This window comes from Silurus aristotelis, assembly GCF_946808225.1.
Source record: "Silurus aristotelis genome assembly, chromosome: 6".
In the NCBI taxonomy this organism is placed as follows: domain Eukaryota; kingdom Metazoa; phylum Chordata; class Actinopteri; order Siluriformes; family Siluridae; genus Silurus; species Silurus aristotelis.
The window spans coordinates 30,749,082-30,774,152 of record NC_139579.1 but is presented as its reverse complement, the minus strand read 5'-3'; the positions used below and the strand labels follow the sequence as shown (position 1 = coordinate 30,774,152).

Sequence of the window (25,071 nt, the reverse complement as noted above, 5' to 3'; positions counted from 1 at the left end):
TATACTGAAGAAGTCCCCAAAATACGTATAGATATGTTACAACCCGTTATCATTCAGTGTGCATTCTGCTTTTTAAAAGTCACGATCCAAATTTACATACTGCCTGATCTGATATCTGACACACCCACACCCTGAGACCCCAGCAGCCGATCCGTGAGAATATTTGCAGAACGAAACCGGTTCGTGGTGTAGACAAAAGTGTGTGTATATAGTGTATGTATCTCTGTGTTGATCATGATGGTTGTATGCTTATATGCTATCAAAAGGAAAATCATGCTGCCAGGAAAACACTTGATAGTATTTATTTTATAGTATTAAATTTAATAGAATAAATTCAGGCTCTACCTTAAAATAGCTTTTACCTGCTGCTGTACTTCTCTCATAAATAATGTAAAAAAAAATACAATTAAAATGAAAATATTTTATGGTTTTTGAGAGACACATGCATGTTCCTATTGTTTCCTATTGTTGCAACACACTTGGCCATTTAATATAATATTAATTCAACAATTAAACAAATATATAAATGTCCAGAATTTATTTTAATAAAAAATCCTCCCTTTACAAACTCTTCAAACATTCAGCTGAAATACTTTGCTGTGACTCAAAGTTGTTCCTCACTAGTCTTGTGATTCAGTGCATCTCAGAGCAGTTCAGGAGGATTTAGGTGATTTGACTGGGCAGGTCGTTCCATGATAAATATCACTCCAGACGACTGTTTGCTCTCTAAATAGCGCTTACAGAACTCAGACGTACACTTCGCAGTCCAGACGGAATTGCATAATGTTAAAGTATGAATGGTTGCCATGTTGGTTTCTTTCACTTATTGGAACAAGTCTCCAACATTCCCTGCTCCAAAACAACACCAAATTAAATACCATTTATATTTCTTCTTCTTTCAGGCTGCAACAATGTTTTCAGAAAATCAGAGACTGTTCCAAGCCACAGGAAGAAAGATGAACTGTGTGTGTGTGTGTGTGGGGGGGGGGGGGGGGCAGTGCTGCAGCTGCATCTCAACCACAACACTAAGTGCAACGAGCAAGAAAGCAGGAACAAGTGAACCAACAAACTAGAAAGCAACAGAGAAGAAAAAGAACAAATGAATGAAAAAAAAGAAGAGAGAAGAAGAGCACAAAATGAGGTTAAAAAGATTCTATGCTAATTGCAGAGACCAAAACTACACACACACACACACACACACACACGCACACACACACGCACAAAAAAAAACACTGCCTGGTGTCCTCTATGTAAACAACCTGAAAGAAGCTACAGTTCTTGCTGTCTTTACAGTGTGTGTGTGTGTGTGTGTGTGTGTGTGTGTGTGTGTGAGTGAGTGAGTACCTTTTAGTGTGGCCTTCTTAAGAACCTTCATGGCATAGAGCTGATTGCCGTCAGGTGGCGTCACCTTGCGCACCAGAAACACCTGAAAAACACAGTCATTTACTCTTCCCCCCTTTTGCATGCTACAGAAAGAGACACTAATGTGACATTTGTCCCACTCAAGCCACCATCAACACCACACTTATCAACACACCCACCAGACCACTCAGGATTCATTTATAATAATGCTTAAAAAAATATTTTTTTGTTTGTTTCGTTTGAGATAAGTTTCAATTTATAGTTAAATTTGGGATTAGGATTAATGTTTAGTGATGTTTTGGATCAGGATTAATTCACAGTGATGTTACTAAATAGGTTTAGTTTATAATAATGATCGAGATTAAGATTACTTTCAAATAATGTTTAGGATTTGGATTTTTTTTTCAATGATGATTGATATTAGGATTTTTTTTTATGTGAATTTTAGGATTGAGTTTAATTTATAATGATGCTTGTGATTATAATTAGTTTTTCAATGAAGTTTGGGATTAGGATTTTTTTGGTAAAGTTTGTGATTAGGTTTAATTTGATTAATGAAGTTAGAGTTTAGAATGAATATATAATGAAATGTAGGATTCATTTATACTGAAGTGTGAAATTTATTTCTTTATTTATATATTTTTTTTAAGTGAACTTTTGGATTTTTATTTACAGAAATTCAAATTTTTTTTTTTTATAGGTTTGTGCAAAAACAAATTTGTATTTTTGTGCTGTTATTTTGTGTTTATTAGCACTAGTTTCACCCATAAGAAACAGAAGTGTGTGTGTGTTGTGTACAAGTGTGTTTTGTGTATTAAAAAGTCATCATATATGCGTCTGAGTGCGCCAGATGCATCAGATTTACAGCAACTTGATCAACCAGGCAAAATATGATAAAACATGGGTCCACAGGAGAAGATCCTGATGTTTTCTTCTGCTGTTGTTGCACATCTGCAGTAAGGTTTTTGAGTTCTGTACTAAAGAGCTCCTGCAGTCTGCATGTCTCAACTGATCGAGGCGTTTCCACTTCCACAGATGTGCCACTTTAACTGGCCGTTGTGTTTTTTTTTTTTGCTTTTTTGCTTTTGCGTCACTTTGTGAAAACTCAAGTGTGTGAGAAAATCCCTAGAGATCAGCAGTTTCTAAAATACACAACTCATCTGGCACCAGCAACCAAACAAATGCTTGATGTGAACACTAACTGCAGTTCTGGATCTGTATAATTATACATGCATATTTTAATCTATTTCATCTATTAAGATGTTAAAACTTGTAAATTCAGGTTTTTTTTGATGAATATCAATATTAGATTTTAGCATACATTTGCAGCTATTCTAAAGTTTAGGTCATAGGTCAAGATTAGGGTGATTTTACTGTAAAGTTTGTGAAGTTTGGGATTAGAATACATTTTTAGTGATGTTTTGGATTAGGATTAATGTTTAGTAAAGTTTTGGATTAGGATTAATGTTTAGTCATGATTTGGATTAGGATTAATGTTTAGTAAAGTTTTGGATTAGGATTAATGTTTAGTCATGATTTGGATTAGGATTAATGTTTAGTGATGATTTGGATTAGGATTAATGTTTAGTGATGTTTTGGATTAGGATTAATGTTTAGTGATGTTTTGGATTAGGATTAATGTTTAGTGATGATTTGGATTAGGATTAATGTTTAGTGATGTTTTGGATTAGGATTAATGTTTAGTGATGTTTTGGATTAGGATTAATGTTTAGTGATGTTTTGGATTAGGATTAATGTTTAGTGATGATTTGGATTAGGATTAATGTTTAGTGATGATGTGATGATTAGTGATGATTAGGATTAATGTTTAGTGATGATTTGGGATTAGGATTAATGTTTAGTGATGATTTGGATTAGGATAAATTTTTAGTGATGTTTTGGATTAGGATGAATGTTTAGTGATGATTTGGATTAGGATTAATGTTTAGAGATGATTTGGATTAGGATTAATGTTTAGTGATGTTTTGGATTAGGATTAATGTTTAGTGATGTTTTGTATTAGGATTAATGTTTAGTGATGTTTTGTATTAGGATTAATGTTTAGTGATGATTTGGATTAGGATTAATTTTTAGTGATGTTTTGGGTTAGGATTAATTCACAGTGATGTTTTAGATAAATTTTTGGATTTAATGTTTAGTGATGCTTTGGATTTAATGTTTAGTGATGATTTGGATTAGGATTAATGTTTAGTGATGTTTTGGATTTAATGTTTAGTGATGATTTGGATTAGGATTAATGTTTAGTGATGTTTTGGATTAATGTTTAGTGATGATTTGGATTAGGATTAATGTTTAGTGATGTTTTGGATTAATGTTTAGTGATGATTTGGATTAGGATTAATGTTTAGTGATGTTTTGGATTAATGTTTAGTGATGATTTGGATTAGGATTAATGTTTAGTGATGTTTTGGATTAATGTTTAGTGATGATTTGGATTAGGATTAATGTTTAGTGATGTTTTGGATTAATGTTTAGTGAAGATTTGGATTAGGATAAATTTTTAGTGATGACCCCCATTTCAGCAACCATTTTAGTATCTTCTCAATGGACAATAGTATAGAAATGAAACTTGGATAGATTTCAGTCAATGTGCAGTTTGTATATCAATACAGATTTAATGTCCTCTGAAAAAACCTCAACATACAGCCATTATTGTCTACATAACTGGCAACAAAGTGTCAAAACTGTGTTAATATTTTGTGTGAGCACATTGTTATCCAACACTTCCTTATTCCTCCTGGGTATGGAATTCTCCAGAGCTGCACAGGTTGTTGCTGGGATCCTCTTCCACTAATCCAGAATGACATCACAAAGCTGCTGGATGTTAGACAGCAACAAAAATTTCCTTGGTACTCCTCACCTGGGTGTCACCACACATGCTGAACACTGATTGGACAATGATGGCTGTATGTTAAGTAATTTTTTTAGAAGACAGGAAAATATATCCAAGTTTAATTTCTATAGTATTGTCCCTTGAGAAGATGAATAAAATGGTTGCTGAAAGGTAAGGGTGCGCTTACTTTTGTGATTAATTTACAATGATGTTTGGGATTGAGATTCATTTATAATAATTTTGAATAATGTTAAATTTATAATGACGTTTGAACAATGTTTAAATGACGTTTCATTTATAATGACGTTTGGGATTGGGATTAATTTAAAGTGATATTTGAGTTTAGGATGAATTTATAGTAAAGTTAAAGCAAATTATTATTCTAAAATGATTGTATTTAATTATTTTTTTTAGTTTTTTTATATTTATTATTTTCTTATTTTATTTTAGTATTTTGTTGTAAAAAAAAACTAAAATAAATTAAGCAAATAATAAAAATTAAATATAATTTTCTAATAATAATTATTAAGTATCTAATAATAAATGTATAATTTTGTTTAAATATGTATAAATTTATATATATATACATACAGTGAGGAAAATAAGTATTTGAACACCCTGCTGTTTTGCAAGTTCTCCCACTTAGAAATCATGGTATATTGGTATTGTATTGTATTGTATTGTATTGTATTGGTGTATCTACTCACCTTCCCAAAGGATCCCTGCCCAAGCACTTTAAGTAGCTCAAACTGCGAGGGGTCTGCTTTCTCTGACCCCTCCTTGACCACATGTGTGATGTTGATCTCTTTGATGACATCATCTTCCTGCAACACAAGGCGGAGAGCACAGTTTGCATCATCATCATTTGCAAAAAACCATTGCGACCTGCCAACCTCAGGTACATGTTAATAAATAAGCGTCCTCATAGTGTCATCAGATCCTACAAAAATATCTACTTTATATGGAAGAAAAAAAAAGTATGTGGACACCTGAATATAAGTTTGGTATGTGCTTTTTGAACATCCTATTCCACATTTAGTCCCCATTTGCTAAAGAAGAACCCCTCTTCTGGGAAGATGTTCCACTAGATTGTGTGGAGATTTGTGGAAATTCATTCAGTCAAAAGGGGGTCAGTAAAGTCTGATGTAGGCGAGGTGAGCTGGTTCCTGAGGTCCAGTGTTCATGTTCATCCCAAACGGAGTTTAATAGGGATAAGAGCTGTATAGCAGGAGATCTCTAACCCATGTAAAGCATATCCATGATATAGGAGCTGGATTTGTGTGCAGGAACATTGTCATGTTGGAGCAGGTTTGGGTCTCCCGGTTTGAGTGATGGGAAAATTCCATGCTACAGCTTTCAAAGGTACAAATGTGTGCCTCCAAATTTATGGAAATTTGTGTGGGAACATTTTGGAGAAGAACCACCTATGATGGGGAAGGTCAGGTCTCCATATACTTGTGTATACATGTGTCACCCAGCTGTGTTTTAGACACTGAAAAAAATCTCACACCCAACAAAGAGCAGCGGAACCACACCTCATAGAACAGTTATAGGAAACAAAACCAACCATCAGTTTACTGATATTCAAACCACAGCAGGAACTCGCAGCTCAAAATACAGCACCCTGAAGAGAACAAACATCACATACATACACACCATGCACATTGATGCTTTGAATGTTCTCACCACACAGGTTTAAACCTTTCTTAAGTTTGATACATTGGAAGAAAAACCATAATGTCATACCCTCAACAATATTGGTACCCATATAGCTAAAAAAATAAATAAATAAATAAATAATAATAAAAAAAAATAAAAATAAAAAAACCCCACATTTGCAAGAAGTTTACCTCAGAAGACCTTCAGAATATTGGTCAATAATAACTATATTTTTTATATAATAATAACTAGATTTCTATGGCGCTAACAAGATATATATATATAAAAACGCTTCCTGATTTCACAGGTCAGTGTTTACGTAGATAAAATCTGTGCAAAGGAAAAAAAAAAAAAGTGGTTAGAGAATGAAATGTGTGTTTCACATCCTCCACTTTAGTGAATTGTGTTCGTGTTCAGGGCGGCTGCTGCTTTATCTGAATCACAGCCGAAAAAAGCAGGGCTTCCAGGGGTCACTGGTGTCGCCGTGGAAACGGCACAACATCTAAAACGTTAGCGCAAAATCGTAAATGTTGGTACGTATGTTAAAATATCAGCTTGGATGGATGAGAAAAGTAATAATGAGGCATAAGAAAGCTTTATATATATATATATATATATTTGGTGTGCATGTAAAGTGCAGCAGTACTGAGTGAAATGGTGTTTCGAGTCCTGCAGTGTGTTAAACAGTGTAAAGTTGATCTGGCATTCTACAGTATGAGACGACTCAGGATCGCGATCTCGGCAAAAAGGGGTGAGAAAAGAATACTGGACTAAAAGGGGGACATTAATTACAAATATATTTAACAAAGGACTTTTTTTTTTATTGAAAAAAAAACTGTTGTGTTTGTGAAAATATGTTTATTGTTTACCCATAAGATTTTCTGTTAAAAATAAATTCACTAAAATATTCTACTCTCATGAATATCAAACAACTACAGAGTGCCAATATTAGTGAAAGACACTGCAGATAGATAGATAGATAGATAGATAGATAGATAGATAGATAGATAGATAGATAGATAGATAGATAGATAGATAGATAGATAGATAGATAGATAGATAGATAGATAGATAGATAGATAGATAGATAGATACTGCATAAAAAATATATAGGTGGATAGATAGGGCAGACAGACAGACAGACAGACAGACAGACAGACAGAGAGAAAAATAGATGGATGGATGGATGGATGGATGGATGGATAGATAGACAGACAGACACTGCAGAAAAATAGATAGATAGATAGATAGATAGATAGATAGATAGATAGATAGATAGATAGATAGATAGATAGATAGATAGATAGATAGATAGATAGATAGATAGATAGATAGATAGATAGATACTGCATAAAAAATATATAGGTGGATAGATAGGGCAGACAGACAGACAGACAGACAGAGAGAAAAATAGATGGGTGGATAGATGGATGGATGGATGGATGGATGGATGGATGGGTGGATGGATGGATGGATGGATGGATGGATGCATGGAGTCGCTCTGCATAATAGTGTCTGCCAAATGGCGTAAATGTAATGACGGAAAAGGAGGTGCTGATGGTTATTACTTGATATTTTGTCAAAAAAAAAAACAAACATATATTGTCAAAAGTTTGCGGACACCTGATCATAAGTACAGTATGTGCTTTTTTTGAGCATCGAATTCAACATTTAGTTTATATTTGCAATTATAATTCCCTCCACTCTTCAGGGAAGATGTTCCACTAGATATTGGAGGGTGCTTGTGGAGATTTGTGCTCATTCAGATAAAATGGTGTTAGTAAAGTCAGGTACTGGTGTAGGAGAGGTGAGGAGGCCTGAAGTGCAGACACCGTTCACATTCATCCCAAAGGTGTTCAATAGGGTTGAGGTCAGAGCTCTAAAGCAGGAGATCTTCCACTCCAACCCATACAAAGTATATCTTCATGCGCAGGGGCATTGTCATGCTGGAACAGCTTTAGCTCTAGCTCTTCAAGTGAAGGGAATATTTCATGCTACTGCATCCAAAGACTTCATATGCAATTGTGTGGCTTCAGCTTTAAGATCAAACCGCGTTTCCAAATCATCCATCCAACCATCCATCCACCCATCCATCCATCCATCCATCCATCGTCTGTTCGTCAATCTGTATATCCCTATGCCTGCCTGCCTATCTGTCTGTCTGTCTGTCTGTCTGTCTGTCTGTCTGTCTGGTAGATGCAAATCGCTTATTATAACAGCGAATGGCGACTCAGTGTGGAAGAGAATGTTCAAAAACTTTGGGTGTCCACAAAACATTTGCCAATACAATGCATTATCGCCGTTGGATGCTGACGTTATTTGAAAATACGTGTACGTATGTGTGCATGCGTGTGTGTGTGTGTTGCTATGAAGTATATCGGTCATGTAATCGGCTGACTCATGAGTTAAATGCCAGTTAAACTCTGGCCTCCTTTAAGCCTTAAAAACAAATGACAACCAAACCAACAAGTGGTAAATAAACCATTTCCTTTTCCTCACACAAACAAACACAAACACACACACACACACCACAGGAGCTGTCAAAAATAACACAACTTTACACTTTCTCCGCTGAAGTGACTACACAGACAAACACGTGTGTGTGTATAAATTAAAAGTCTGAACCCTGTGAGAATATTTACTCATGTTTTTACAGTTTATTACACACATTAACCGCAAGACCTTTTAAATAAGAAGGAAGCACCTACAAGCATCTGCATACAAAAGTCAATTCGTCTCAATTCCAAGTTAAAAAGTCTGTCGCACATCCTCTGCAGAGAGGAAAACCAAGCTGAAACTGGGTGTAAAGCGCAGGTGTGTGTTTATACTGTTTGTACTGACCGTCCACTGAATCTGCTCCCTCGCCTCCCCTGCGCTTGACACCGCTGAGCTTTTGATGCTGCTCGTTTCGGTTCTCGGACAAGCGTCGTTTGAGTTTGCGACTTTGCTTAGCGCTTTATTCTGATGCCTTTTGAATAGGTATAAAGTGAGAAGCTGGGACAATTTAAACCCCTTTTTCTCTTTTTCACCCTCCATCTCGTCATCTCTCCGCTAAGCCTGGGCATCTCTCCATCTCGCCTCGATCTGCCCGCTGTATTGAAATCTGAGCGCCAGCCTGGTCTAAGGGTGGGTTTGTGTGTGTGTGTGCGAGTGTGTACGAGTATGCATGCATACCAAAAGTAAAAAATGTGTCAGCGGAAGTAGAACAGGAAGGAAGAGAGAAAGAGAGAGAGAAAGAAAGAATAAAAAAAAAACACACACAAAAAAAGCCTTCCCACAAACTTGGCTGTGTCCCAAATGCAGTGAGGCTGACACTAGAAGGAAGGTAAAAATTAAAAGTTGTCTGGTCTACGAGTTCAGATCCCTCCTTTCCCCAAACACACACACACACACTGTTGCACTGATCATGGTATCACTGGAGATTTCAATCTCATATCTGCTTTATGATCCAGAGAAAAGAATTGTGGGTAAATAACACTCAGAGAGCAGGATGTAAACCTCAACCCAAGTTGAAGCACACAGAACTGTCTCCATCGGATTGACTTTCGGCCACTCGGTCTGACTCCACCCCTAAGGACTATGAATGGGGAAAGATCAGCATCCCGTTGACACCAACGGGAGCAAGACTATGCTAACTGCATGCTGCATCTGTTACAATAGCATGACTTTGTAGTAGTAGAGTGTCTGGGTAATGAACTGGACTGTCTGCTGTCTAGACCTTTCACTATTTGAAAACATTTGTTGCATTATGAAACAAAAAATACAACAAAGGACACCCAGAACTGTTGAGCAGCTAGAATTCTGTATCAGACACAAATGGAACAACATTCCTTTCCCAAAACTTCCACAATGTGTCTCCTCAGTTCCCAGAAGTATAAGGACAGAAGACGTGATGCTACACGGTTTTTTTTTATTGTTGCAGCCATCAAATTTAATATTACCTTTTTTTTTCTTAAAATGTTAGAAATTAAAAATAAATAAATAATGACAATTTTTTATGAATTTCTGAAGTTTGCAAATCATTGCATTCTGGTTTTATTTACATTTTACACATAACTTTTTTGGAATTGGGCTTGTAAAATTTAGTCTTACTTTCCTTTCAATGCTAGCATTGTCCTCCTCCACCCCCGTCAAGTTTCTGAAGACAAAATGGCACCGTGTCAAATCAGAATCAGCTTCTCCACCCTCATACCACACGTCATTTCGCTTAATGACAAACGCACATGTGCAGGGGGACTGACTGCTATTGCCTCAACACTCATTTCCTATTTCTGGACAACAAGGAAGTCATTTCAACATGTCAGAGGGTTTCCTGTGTTCCTCACCATTTTCTACCAGCACGATCATCTAGGCTTCAAAATCCCCATCTATTTAGCCTCCTTAATCATCATTTTAAGAAATCCCAATTCCTCTCATTGTAGGCATATCCAAGCTTGTGCCCGTGTGAAACTTGAGCTTCATTTAGAAAAGTAGCCCTGAAAATGTGTAATAAAATCAAGCAGGAAGCATTAATCAGCTGAAAGTGGTCGTGTCTGAAGCTCGCGTACGTCAGGTACTAGCCGATTTCCCTCGGCATCTTAACGGATGACTGTGAAATCTCTACTGATATGGTTGGGTTTATTTAAGCTTCTGTTCAGAACACACAACGAAAACTGTGGGGTGTGACAACGTAAAACTTACTCAAGTTTGCACTTCCTTTGTTGCTTCTGTTATTTCAACAGTCATGTGTGTTCCATTTTTATTGAAACCCAAAAACACTCCTGATGTTTCTTAATTGTCCAAAAGCTTTTTTACTCCCTTTACACTCTCTATAACTTATCCGAACGCCTTAAATCCCTAAACATACACTTATTCCAAAAAACTACCAATCCATAAAATATACCGGCACAAAACTACCAAAATCTTCCAATACAAAAAACAACACTCTCAAGCTGATGGTACTCCTCTTACTTTTCTCATTGCTCTGTCAATCCCAATCCTGTTTCTCCAACCTCTTTCTCCTTATGCTCTTCTGGACTTCCTCATTCCCCCACCATGTCTCTTTTCTTCCTTTCTATTTCCAGATGTCACACCAAATACCTTCTATCTGTTTCCTTATCACTCCTGCAGTAGTTCCCCAATCATCCAGCACCTCTTCACCACCACTGAGCCCCCGTCTGACCTCTTCCCTGAATCTCACACTACACTCTTCCTCCTTCAATTTCCACCAACTTATTCTTCTTTCAGTCCTCACTCTCCTCCTCTTCTTCTTCACCTCCAAAACCATCCTACAGACCACTATCTGATGCTGTCTAGCTACACTGTCCCCTGCCAACACCTTACAGTATCCAATCTCCTTCAGGTTGCGTCTCCTACATAGAACATAGTCCACCTGTGTGCACCATCCTCCACTTATAGGTCACCCTATGATCATCCTTCTTCTTAAAATAAGTGTTCACCACTGCCATTTCCATCCTTTTAGCAAAATCTACCATCTGCCCTTCCACATTCCTCTCCTTAAAGCCATACCTACCATCACCTCCTCATCCCCTCTGTTTCCTTCACCAGCATGCCCATTAAAATTTGCCCCAATTACCAATCCTTCATTCCGAGGTTCACCTTCCACCACTTCATCTAACTCAGTCCAGAATTTTTCATTCTCCTCCATCTCACAACCCACTCATGGAGCATAAACACTGATGACATTCATCATCACTTCTTCAACTTCCAGCTTCACGTTCATCACCCTATCAGAAACTCTCTTCACCTCCACTACACTCTTACTGTTCTCTTCCTTCCTACCACTTGTTTTTCCATCCACACCCTGATAGAACAGTTTAGACCCACCTTGGGTAGCCCCATTTCCACTGGTACCTTGTTGGCTAACAATACTTGTGGCGGTCGTTGGTAACCCGGGCCTCGACCAATCCGGTATAAAATGTAGGTTAGTGATCTGCATATTTAATTTGGCACAAGTTTCACATTGCGTGCCCTTCCTGAAGCAACCCTTAAAAAACATGGTTAGGAATAAAAACACCACTAATCCAAAGCATTTACAGCTGATAAATTAATAACCTAACAGATTAAACCAGACACTTGTAAGTATAAATAAATCGTTTTAAAAAACTGGCAGTTATATTAGTAAACAAGTCAAGCACAACCCTTACAAATGCAAATTAACCTCACACATGAGACCATCATTCTCTCACAATACTCATTCCTGTCAAGAACGCAAACCTGCTAACATCTAAAGTCCATATCTGAAACATTACATAGCGCTGTGTTAGGTGCTCATGCTGGTGTTCAGACTGAGGTGGCATCAGGTGGGGCTGAAAAGATCGCGCTGAGGTGGAACGAAACAGGTGAGGTCTTCCCAGGTCAGAGGGGAAAGAAGCCGCTACAGCTGTTTCCTGTCCTACATCTAATACACTGCACTTATGACTTCCTAAACCCCCCTGCGCACACACACACACACACACACACACACACACACACACACACACACACACACACACACTATTCTCTATCACTCCACTTTTCTTTCCATTTCTGCCTCGCTCTCTTCAGTGGATGGATTGAGTGGAGGAAACTTGCCTGAGGCACGCGATGTTTGGTGCGGAAGATATGCCTCCACATGTCCGAGCTCACCGCTGACACAGAGACCAGTGACACCCGCAGCTCGTGTACACACGCTTGCACACATACATGCACATACACACTCAGGCAAAAAAAGGGAAATGCAAATATAAATGTGTGTGTCAGAGAGAGAGAGAGAGAGAGAGAGAGAGAGAGAGAGAGAGAGAGAGAGAGAGAGAGAGAGAGAGAGAGAGAGAGAGAGAGGGGATGGCCAATGAGGCGGAAAGAAATACCAGAACTTTCTAAGGAAACTTCAACTCATGGGCAAAGTCACAGAGTGACCACACACACACACACACACACACACACACCAATACATACACCAACATACCCTATGAACCCTTTACCATAATCTCGGTACCCCTAGCCCTAACTGCAGTACATGTACTAAATACCCCAACCGTAACCTTATTACATCAACCCTATCCTAGGTACAGTTTACCCTGACCACATTACATCAACCCATTTCCAAGTACCCCTAACCCTAATCTCATTACCTCAACCCAATCCCAAGTAACACTTACCGTAACCACATTACCTGAACCCCATATTAAGTACCGCTAACCCTATCCACATTACCTCAACCCTGATCTAAGTACCCCTAACTCTAATCTCATTACCCCTAATCCTTGCATTCTTAAACCCATATTCAACCTACTTAAACAAAAACCTGAAAAAATTAAACAGAAATAACGACTGACGCAAGATAATGCATTGACCTGAACCACACACACACACACACACTGCTGAAAGTGAGCAACAAGCGTTCAGTGGTGTGAGTGTCTGTTTCCAGTGCCTTACTATGGTGTGTGTGAGTGTGTGTGTGTGTGTGTTAGTGTTTCCAAACTGCCGAAATCTGACAGCTGGAATATGAGAACTTGCATTATTGAAATTTTTATACTGCATGCAGTGTTACTTTTGTCCAGTTGCATTCATTTACACCAGCACACACACAAACACACACACAAACACACACACACACACACACACACAAAATTGGTATGACAATACAGAAAAGATGGAATACTTGGGGTCCATAACCAGAACGCTTACTGTCAGAAGTGTGTGTGTGTGTGTGTGTGTGTGTGTGCGTGTGCAAGTGCGCATGTGTGTCTCCTTTCACGACCTCAAGCATCGACTGGACATGAGCATCATAAAAATGTTAACGAGGTTGTACATAAGAGGAAGAGCACTTAATAAAGACCTGGCATTTGTGCAGTTCAGAAACACACACACACACACACACACACACACACACACACACACACACACACACACACACACACACACACACACACACACATAGCTGAACTGTATTATTGGAACAAATCTCCCTGTCTTTTCTTTAACACATCAAAGTACACTTTTCCTGTTGACCACTAGAGGTCAGGCACTGATTTATTAAAAAAGCTGAAAAGCCTGCATGGTGAAACAGCATCCACTTTCCCTCATTAATCTCTGACAGTAAAACCCAGAGGAGGGATTAGAAGGTGAAATAGCAGGTAAAGAAGAAGATTAATACTGACAGAAAAGTGAAACGAAGTGAGCCGAGCCGCAGAGGAACGAAAGATGAAAGGGGAAGGACCAAAACTTTCAAATGTGGGTTTTAAAATAGAAGCTTTGTGATAGAAAAATGTCTGAGGTTCTCGATCTGACTGGTTCTTGCCTCATAAGCCTTCATGTCTATCACCTGTGAGGAACCACGTACAGCCTCAGTCCTAAGACTAAGACCACAAGGAGAGTTTTGGAGCTCGGTGATGGTTGCGTCGAATGCAAAGCTTAAATGAATTCCACACGATTAAAAAAATTAAAGTTGAGAGAACAAAGTAATTTTACTCAGAACACTGCCAAACAGCATGTATTTTTCAAACACACACACCACTCATAACACGTCGCTGCAGGCAGATGATACAACTTTAAACTTTCACACACTAGACAAGCAGACACACACAAACACAGAGCTCTCATTTCAAGGGCGTGTACTTTTGAGTGTGTGTGTGTGAGAGAAAGTGTGAGCTTAAATGGTTATTTCCTGCTATCTATTCTTCTGCAAAATAGTTTTTCCACCAACCACACCAATTCATACAAACAGGAAAAACTCCAGCTGCATTTCCAATGACCCAAACCCCAAGGAACCTACAGCATACAGCTGGAGATCCTCATTAACAATTCCTGATAAACAAGGATGAATATGCCCCTCCCTTTCCCTCCAATCTGTCTCTGGCCTTCAGTCTGACTGTTCTCTACAGTCCTCTGCTAAACTGCATTCTGTTTCTCCCCTAAAGTCATTTGGCACCCTACAGTCTCCCTATTCTCTCTCTCTACTTTAAAGTCCAGCTAAATTTCCAATGACCTTTTGCACAAAACCCTATTGAACTTGCAATATACAGCTGGAGACCTTCCTCAGCCATTCCAAAGACGAATATGCCTCTCCTCTTCCCCACAGTCTGTCTCCCACCTAAAGTCCTACACTGCCCTGCATTCTGACTATTCCTTAAAGTCCCCAAGTGCCCTGCATTCTACATCTCCCTTCATCCCCCATTAGCTTGCCTAGATTCTGCCTCTCCACTAAAGTCCTCTGTTACCCTAAATTCTGACGATCCCCTACAGTATTTCACGCTCTCAAAGCGCTTAGCAACCCTAGCTTCAACCTCTTCCCTAAAGTCCTTCTCTTCCCTACATTCTGCCTCTCTTCTAGGGTCTTTTACAATCCTGTATTCTGACTCTCCCCTAAAGTCCTCTGTTACCCTACAGTCTGCCTCTCCCCTAAAGTTCTCATCTTCCCTACATTCTGCCTCTCTTCTAGAGTCTTCTATTATCCTGTATTCTGACTCTCCCCTAAAGTCCTCCATTACCCTTAGCTACTCTAGATTCTGCCTCTACCTAGTCCTCCACTTCCCTACATTTTGCCTCTCCCCTACAGTCCTCAGTTAACCTGCATTCTGCCTCCCCCCAAAGTCCTCCTCTACTCTGCATTCTGCCTCCCCCCCAAAATATTTGACTCCACGAAAGTCCTCTGCTACTTATCATTCTACCACTTCCCTAAAGAACTTTGCTACCCTGCAATCTGCCTCCCCCCAAAAAATATTTGACTCCACTAAAGTCCTCTGCTACTTATCGTTCTACCACTTCCCTAAAGAACTTTGCTACCCTGCATTCTGCCTCTCCCCTAAAGTCCTCAATTAACTTGCACTGTGCCTCTTCCCTAAAATCCTTAAAGAACTTGCATTCTGCCTTTACACTAAAGTCCTCCTTTACCTTACAGTCTGCTTCTCCCCTAAAGTCCTATGCTAACCTACAGTCTGTCACTTCCCTAAAGCCTTTATCTGCCCTAGATTCTGCCTCCACCTAAAGTCCTCAATTACCCTGCGTTGTACCCCTCACCTAAGGTTCCCCACTACCCTGCATTCTGCCTCTCACCTAAAGTCCTCAATTACCGTGCATTCTGCCTCGCCCCCTAAAGTCCTCTACTAACCTACACTCTGCCTCTCCCTTATAGATCCAAATGAACATGCATTCTGCCTTTGCCCCTAGTCTTCCACTCACCTAAAGCCTTTAGATACCCTAGAATTCCTCTTACTCTTCTAGAATACCTCTTCACTCCTAATATCCTGTTACCCTACAGTCTGCCTCTCACCTACAGACTAATGCTACCCTACAGTTTGTCACTCCCCTAAAGCTTTAACTACCCTAGACTCTGCCTCCCCCCTAAAGTCCCTAATTACCCTGCATTGTGCTTCTCCCCTAAAGTCCCCCACTACACTGCATTCTACCTCTCACCAAAAGTCCCCCACTACACTGCATTCTACCTCTCACCAAAAGTCCCCCACTACACTGCATTCTACCTCTCACCAAAAGTCCTTCACTACCCTGCATTCTGCCTCTGCCCAAAAAGGTCCTCCATTTTTCGAGAGTCTTTCCCCTATAGTCCATCACTACCCTACAGTCTCCATCTTCCCACAGTTTTACACCAGGTTAAGAATTGTGTGAGAAATCACACATTATACATGCACATGCAGACAGTTTCTTGTGTCTGGGTCCCAAGTCAAACTCTGACCAACCCTATGATGATCAGTACCTGTCATGAAAATAAAAAGTAGATAGACATTTAAACCCCAAATTTAAACCTGACTGAATATGCGTTTGCGAGAAGGAAAAATTGCATGAGGACTAGGAAAAGAAAGAAGACAAGTGTATCGAACAAATAAAGATGTGAGCAAAGAAAGTGAGCAAATAAAGAAGAGAGAGAGAATGAGACAAAGAGAACGACAGCGAGAAAAAGAATGAGTGTGATCTATAAAGGCAAGAAATGGACAGATAGAAAAAAAAATGGCTGTAAAGTAACCATAGTGATACGCTTGAGCTCGGTAACCATGACGACACTGCTATGCGATAACGTGCCGCAACACATTCATACACACAAACACTTACTGAAGATAAAAGGATAGATGAATGAATGGATGAATGAATGAAGAAAAAGAAAAAAAATGTAAGAAGAAAAGACTAATCTTAGAACTGAAAGAAAATAAAAAGGTCACTGATCACTTCAATTCAGAGTCTTGGTGATATTCACTGATCCAGATGAAATATCAACACCTCCAGCTGCTCTTCAGGTCACAGCATGAAGATCGGATCAGATTGGACTGTGCTGCTAGCCTGCTGGGATTGCCACAACGGAAAAAAATGATTGCATTAAAGAGACTGGTGGTTTTCCCGGATCTTAACTGGTTTCAACAAATCTTCCGTAATAATAAAATAAACATTTTTGTATGTGCTTTTCGAAGCAACCCATTCCAAATGTATTCTCCACTGGCTCTTATAATAATCTTCACTCTTCTGGGAAGATGTTCTACTAGATTTTGGTGGAGATTTGTTCAAATTCATGCAACCGCAAGGGTTCGAAAGAATTTAAGCTCTATAGCAAGAGATCTTCCAGTTCAAGTTATGGAAAGCATACCTTCATCGGGCTGGCTTTGTAGACAGCGGCATCGTCATGCTGGAACAGGTTTAAAGAGAACCAAATTTCATGCTACCGCAGCATAGACAATTGTTTACCCCCAAATTTCTGGAAATTTCCCCACTGTGGGACGAATAAAGGTATATTTTATCTCCGTGGTAACAGTTTGTAGAAGAAGCTCATATGGCTGGAAAAGTTAGGTGTCGCGAAACTGCACCTCTTGTGCATATAGTGTATATTTGTGCTTAATAGCATGAACGATGGTTGTAACAGTTGGGGTCTGTAAATTAGCGATGGGAAAAAGACACCCTACGCCCTACATCATCGTCAAAAGGATGAGCCATTTCGACTAATCCTTTTCATTGAGTTCAATAAATCTATTGAAGTTTAAGTCTATACACAATCTCACACTTCTGTGTTTAAAGTAAAATGTTTAGAAATCAAAACCTCCACGGCTCCAAAAAAACCCAACATTACTTGACACATTTACAGCACACCTAATAACAGGACAGTGTAAATAATGCTGCAATATTACTGCAGAAGTCAGAACAACTTCACATTTACTGCATTTTTGTGATACAAAATGGGGCTGGGTGGGTGAGGGGGCATAGATTGAGGTTCATCTTTAGTTTGCAACAAGCCAGCGAGCTAAAAATAAGTGTGTTATATTTACCCCCCCGCCCCACAACTGTTTAGTCAATGTTATAGATTACATACATACATACATACACACACACACATTATTTATATATTTATATATTTATAAAAAATATATGAAAAAGTGTTTGCCCCCTTCCTAATTTCTTATTTTTTGCATGTGTCACACATTAATGTTTTAGATCATCAAACTAATTGAAATATTAGTAAAATATAACAAGTGAACACAACATGCAGTTTTTAAATGAAGAGGGCAAACACTTTTTCACACTCCTATATATATCCATACATATACATGTATGGATATATATATATATATATATATATATATATATATATATATATATATATATATATATATATATATATATATATATTAGACACACACACACACACACACACACACACACACACACACACACACACACACACACACACACACACACACACACACGTCATATATTATACAATAATTATTTTAGCCCGATATCCCCATATCTCTTGGTCAGGATGGTCCTAATCCTGGCCTGACACACACTTAATTTAAACTCTCTTTCACTACGAATGCTCCTCTCTTACTTGATAAAGCTTGCTGTCGAAAACAGCCCTCTCTCAATCTGACACACAAACAGAGAGTCACCAGCCCACACGCCCTCCCAATTCAAGCCAGAAGCAGCTCAATTAAACAATAAAAACATCAATTTCAGGACAGACCTCCATTAATTACCATCTAACACACTCACTCACACTCACACACACACACACACCCACACACACACCCTGCATACAGCACTGAGCAATATTATAGGACAACAACAGATGCACCTAGCAGCTCTATTACACCTAAGGGTAATACTGAATCATTCGAAAAGCCTAAACCTAATTAAAACTGATCATTTATTTCCACACTATGAAGACAAAAGTACTTGGACACCTGACTTTTCCAGCTGAATGCGTTTCTTCTGCAACCACAATTGTATAAGACGTCTCTGGATGCGGTCGCATGAAATTTCCCCTCCGCTCAAACTGGGAGATCCAAACCAGTTCCAAAGCCCCTGTGCACAAAGCCAGCACAAAGATCTCCTGCTATGAAGCTCCAAACCCTACTGAAGACCTTTGAAATGAATGTGAACGCTGACTGCACTCTAAGAACCTCCTCACCTCACCTACATCAGTACCTGAGTTTACTCTGGGGGCTGAATGAGCTCAAATGTTGGGGTGTGTGTCTGAATGAGGGCGTTATAACAGCAAATGGGGACTACAAGTGAAAAGTTCGAAAATACAAATGTTATGGTCAGGCGTCTGCAAATTTTATCCGTTAAAGCTAAAATGAGGGGGGGGGGGAGATAAAACCCCCCACTGACTCCTATTTGCCATGCAGTTACATTCATTGCTCAGCTTCTAATTTGGTACGAGGTACACTGAGCTACGAGAGGAATAAATCAGTTCTTGGCCCTCTTGTAGAAAATCAATCCAATTTGGTATCTTTTATTCTTAAACGCAATGCATCCAGTTCATTTTAGAGCTTTATAAGGCAGTATAATAGATTATAACGTGGGTCTTCGACTGGGAGTCCGCAGTACTGCAGGGGGGTCCGCTAATTAATTTAGAATCCGATCAAATATTTTATTTCAATTTCATGGAAATGTATACTTGTTGAACCTGTTGAACTGAAAAATGTTGAAGACCCCTGGATGATTACAATACCTTAATTTCCGGACTATTAAGCACACCCATATATAAGCCACACCCACTGAATTTGACAAAGTTTTTTATTTTGAACATAAATAAGCCGCACCTGTCTATAAGCCGTCTACACTGAAACTAATGAACTTTACACAGGCTTTAACGAAAGATAGTGTCTGTTGCACGGTGTAACGGGTGAAATATGTTGTGGCTTCTTTTAAGAGCAGAGCGGTATTTTGGGAATAGCCTGCCACCGCATTTTTTCCGGTATTACTGCATGTGTGCAAGACCGAGGAATATGTCCCTATTATTTTCTGATGCTCATTTCTAAGTTTCTTTGACTAACCCGTAACGCTGTTGCCAAGAAAAATAAAAAAGTTTTGGAAACCTGTCTGTGCTTATATGATTTCTGTTGCAACTGGAGTTAGCAAATGAGCGGCAGGTTAAACATCAGAGGAACCTCATCTATATTTATGATGTGGTGCGGCCCGATTCAGTGGGAGCGCATCTGATTTAATATAAAGAGTTTCATTGGTTCACCTGAACCCGTTCCGCAATTTCATTGGTTTAATGTTTTGGTGCTCAGTTTTTTGGCTTGAAGTTTGTGAAACCGGGAAAAACCCAGGAATAAACCAAAAAATTAGCCGCTTCGTTGTTTAAGCTGCAAGGTTCAAAAGTGGGAAAAAAGTAGCGGCTTATAGTCCAAAAAATACGGTAAACACTTCTTCAGTGCAAAGAATTTTTTCTGTTTTGGGTTGTATGGTCTTTTTAAATAGTCCAGTCAGAATTTGCAGACTGCTTCGACCCAGATTCCGCTCTAAACTATACGTCAGGACGAGTTCATTCCAGAGAGAGATTAATCATCACAGAGGCAGTTATGTAACATGAGAACATCATCAGCATGACCTTTATTCGGTTTTACAATGGGAGCGGCAGCGGAACATAGAGGTCCATCTCTGAGCAAAAAGTGTAGACCTACACATTTACATTTGTGGCATTTGGAAGACGTTTTTTCTCCAGAGCGACTTACACCTGAGCAGCTGAGGGTTAAGGGGCCTTGCTCAAGGGCCCGGCAGTGGCAGCTTGAGGGTGCTGGGATTTGAACTCGCAACCTTCCTACCCAAAATCCACTTACTCCACTTGAGACTTTCTACATCCCTTTTAACTCTTTGTATTTGAATGTGTAAGTGTGTGTTTGCATGGTTACGTTCGTTATCTGACGTGATGAAACCGCGGGACGGAGGTGACTTTCACTGTTAACGTGAACATGGCGTTTCACTCCAGCTGTGCACCAAAAGGACAGATGTTTTATTTTACACACACAAAACTCTCTCCAGTCTGCATTTAAAGCAAACAATAACGCGAACAAAAACACGTTTAAAACATCAAGTAAGCGACATAAGTTTCAACTAATCGGAGACCTTCACTACACTGAGCTCCGCCCCGTGGTGAATGAGTGCGAGAGGGGGAGTGTGCAAAAGTTAGTGTCACCAGTGAGTCAGCATTGCAGCGAGTGCAAGAACGTGTGCAAAACAGTGAGAACTTGTGTGTGTGCGCGTGTGTGCGTGCGTGTGTGTAATCTATTATGTGGAATACTCTTAACCCTGAGTAAGGTCGAGTTTGCCCTGCCTCTGATAAACCAAGAACAACCCATTAATAAATCACCAAACACACACACACACACACACACACACACACACACACACACACACACACACACACACACACAGGAAATACAGGAGTAAACCTTAGGAAAGAGACAAGCCTATAGAAAAATGTTACTCACTCCCTAAAAGGAAAAAAGAGAGATAAACAGACAGATAGTAAGATAGATAAAAAGAGAGAAAAAGATGAAACAATATAAATAGATAGGCAGATAGTTAAAGACAGAAAGAATAAAAGACAGATAGCGAGAGTGACATCGATAGATAGATATTAAGAGAGATAGATAGACAGACAGATAGAAAGAAAGAAAGAGAGAACAAGCAACACAGACAGACAGACAGACAGACAGACAGACAGACAGACAGACAGACAGACAGACAGACAGACAGACAGACAGGCAGACAGACAGACAGGCAGACAGACAGGCAGACAGAAAGGGATAAATAGATTATAAATAGAGCAAATATTTAGAGAGAGAGAGACAGAGAGCAAGAGAGTGAGAGGTAGATCAATAGATAGATAGACAGGAAGAGAGATAGAGAGAGCTAGAAAGAGAGATGAATGTGTGCGCTTGTAGGTGTGTAATAGAATGTGTGTCAGGGTCCAAAGAGCACTTTGCACCAAGTGAAGTGATAAACAATAATCAGGATATAAATTGCCCTGTAATGACCTGACACACGTTTGTCAACACGTCCTCTGATGTAGGGCACTAAGAGAAGTGCACACTACAAAGTGACCCGAAATGTAAAACCAGGAGTCTGGACCCTTTAGAAAGAAGCATCGCTGCAACAATCAGCACTGCAGTACTTCAGACTGATCAGAGTAAACAGGTTTCCTATCTGAGGGGTGTGGTCTCATCTCCTGAATGACTCCACCCCTAACAAATGATGTCACTCATAAGCGGTGGCATTCGGAGTCGCAGAATTTCAACCTATGGGAACATCTTCAGTCCTGCTAAAGGCAGATTATGTTTGGGATGTGTGTTGGTGTTGTATAAAGCGAGTGAAGGAAAGAAAATCGATGAGGGTGAATAAACTTCTGAGTGAATAACGTGCTTCAAGCCTGGCTGACTTTTCTCATTTCTCCAAGATTTTAATGGCTGTCAGACTGTCAGAAAGCGGCATCTGTGTCTCTCTGTGTGTGTGTGTGTGTGTGTGTGTGCTTGCGCAAAATAAATTGAGAGATGTTGGAGTAAAAATTAGAACATCTTTCTGCATGACCTTCAAAGAGGCCATCATGTGAAGATAATTGGTTCAATGATATACAACCTTTAAATACTCATTTCTGATTGGCTGGCAGGGGCATTTAGAGGTGCATTCAGGAAAGTATTCAGAATTCTAGAAATTTCCAATTCAATTTTTTAATCAAAAACCTGAAATATCACATGTACATGTATTCAGACCCTTTGCAATAACCATTAAAAATGGGCTCTTGTGCCTACTTTCTTTCTTGATCATTCATGAGTTGTTTCTACACCATGATTAGAGTCCCCCTGTTTAAAAGTTCATTTAAAAGTTAATTAATTGGACATGATTTGGAAAGGCACACACCGCTCAACTGAAAATGCAGATAAAAGCAGAAACCAAGGTCAAAGGAACTGCCTTGACGGTTTAGAGAGAGGATTATAGCATATGGGGAAGGCTACAAAAAATTCTGCTCCACTGAAGATGTTTAAAAGCACAATGACCTAAGAATTCTCAAATAGAAGAAGTGTGGCACAACCAGGACTCTTATAAGAGCTTAGCCGAAGTGAGCAATCGGGGCTTTAGTAAGAGAGGTGACCAAGAACCCGATGGTCACTCGAACTGAGCTATGGTGATCCTGTGTGAAGACAATCATCACTGCAGCCCTCCACCAATTTAGGCTTTATTGCAGAGTGGCCAGACGGAAGCCTCTACTCAGTGTGTAACCCACGGAAGCCCACTTGGCGTTTGCCAACAACCTGAAGGACTCTGATTCTGGTCTGGTCTGAAACCAAGCTTGAACTGTCTGGCCTGCTATGTCTGGAGAAAACCAGGGACAACTGATAATCTGCACAAAACCATCCCCAAAACAGTGAAGCATGGTGGTGGCAGCTTCATGCCGTGTGGGGTGTTTTTCTGCACGACAACAACAAACCTAAGCACACAGCCGAAACAGCACAGGAGTGGATTAGGGACCCTATTAAACATCTCTGGAGACACATAAAAGTAGTGTCCACTGACGCTCCACATCCAACCTGAGCCAGCTTGAGAGGATCTGCACTGAAGAATGCCGGAAAATCCACAAATCCAGGTGTTAAAGCTTGTTGCATCGAACCCAAAAGGACTCGAGGCTGTTATCCCTACCAAAGGTGCTCCAACTAATTACCTGGTAAAGGTTCTGAATACTTATGTAGATATGATATTTCAGTTTTTGTATTTTCTACAGACATTTCTAGGAAGCAGGAAAATGCTTAAGGGCAAGCTTAAGGATCTGAGAAACTTTGGCAAGAGTCAGAAATTCAGGGTCAGAGCATCTCTACAAAAACGGCGGGTATTCTTGGATGTTCCTGATCTGCAGTGTTATACCAAAATACCAAAAAGTACTCCAAATAACCAGTGGATCATGGGTTTGATGGGGTCCTGAGCACATTGCACATGGGGAGCAAAGCCTAGCTCACCAAATTTTATTCCACAAAAAGCTTCTGAAGCCCAAACTTGAACACAACTCTTCCTGGGTGCCCAGGTTTGGCTTAAATAACAGCTTACAATGTGCCACAGCTGGGAACATCTGGACCCTGATGTTCTAATTCGTCCTCTTCAATCTATCATGTTATCTTCTTGACATGCCTTATCAGCTGCACAAGTTATACTGTATATTACTATATACATAACCGATAATTCATCTGATAGTTTAATAAAAGGTACTGGATTGAAAAAACACCAAAATTAACACTGAACTCTGTAACAAAACTTAAAAATAAAAATAAATGTAATTTAAATGTTGTGAAGACATTAATAAATGGACAATTTAAGCGTGACTTTGGATTAATGTGAAATGATAACGCATTATAGTAAGATTAAATTTGTAACATAAACTTAAATTATTAGAAGAGTTGTTTTTTGTTTGTTAATTTCTACTGATATATTTTTATTTTATCTGTCAACTTTGAACACGAAAAAGGAACAGCTTATCTCTAGTCTCATGTCAAAAACAGCATGTGTCGTCAGTGAGTCATCTCTATAAGTCGCTCTCCTACTGTATAACGCAGACCTTGTACAGCAACAGACGCAACCCGGAAAAACTATCCAGCAAATTAATATCGGTGAAGATTAATCAGCAAAACCGATGAATCGGTCGACCTCTAGTAATGTTATCATGAACAGGTAGGCAACATCTTCATCCTGCTCAGAGATGAATGTACAAATAAAAGAGGGAAGAGAGAGAGAAAGAAAAGAAGGATTTAAACACACTTGAAGTTTAGAGTGAACACCTGTCAGACGGACAGTGTGTGTATAGAACAGAGTTATCGAGCACTTTATTTACCAAAACCCACGATGCAAACCCAAAGGGAACTGAACGGACTCTGTGCTGGGTTCCTCCGAAACCCCACGTCAGAATAAGAAAAAGAAAAACCCCGGATGACTCGACAGAC

The 25,071-nt window shown here is 39.4% G+C and overlaps 1 protein-coding gene across 4 annotated transcripts in view; it reads right to left on the bottom strand.

Annotated features, from left to right (window-relative positions):
* Window positions 1-25,071, bottom strand: part of rps6ka1 (ribosomal protein S6 kinase a, polypeptide 1) — a 97,126-nt gene that overhangs the window by 25,520 nt on the left and 46,535 nt on the right. For 2 of the 4 annotated variants that reach the window (XM_083544636.1, XM_083544637.1), the window contains exons 1-3: window positions 8,717-9,063; window positions 4,924-5,040; window positions 1,345-1,426 (exon numbers count right to left, since the gene is read on the bottom strand). In XM_083544636.1, coding sequence (XP_083400762.1) covers window positions 1,345-1,426; window positions 4,924-5,040; window positions 8,717-8,911 — 394 coding nt within the window. In that variant the 5' untranslated portion in view covers window positions 8,912-9,063. Of the gene's footprint in view, window positions 1-1,344; window positions 1,427-4,923; window positions 5,041-8,716; window positions 9,064-12,444; window positions 12,560-25,071 lie in introns of those variants that run through there. The other 2 variants (XM_083544639.1, XM_083544638.1) reach the window with 2 other exon arrangements.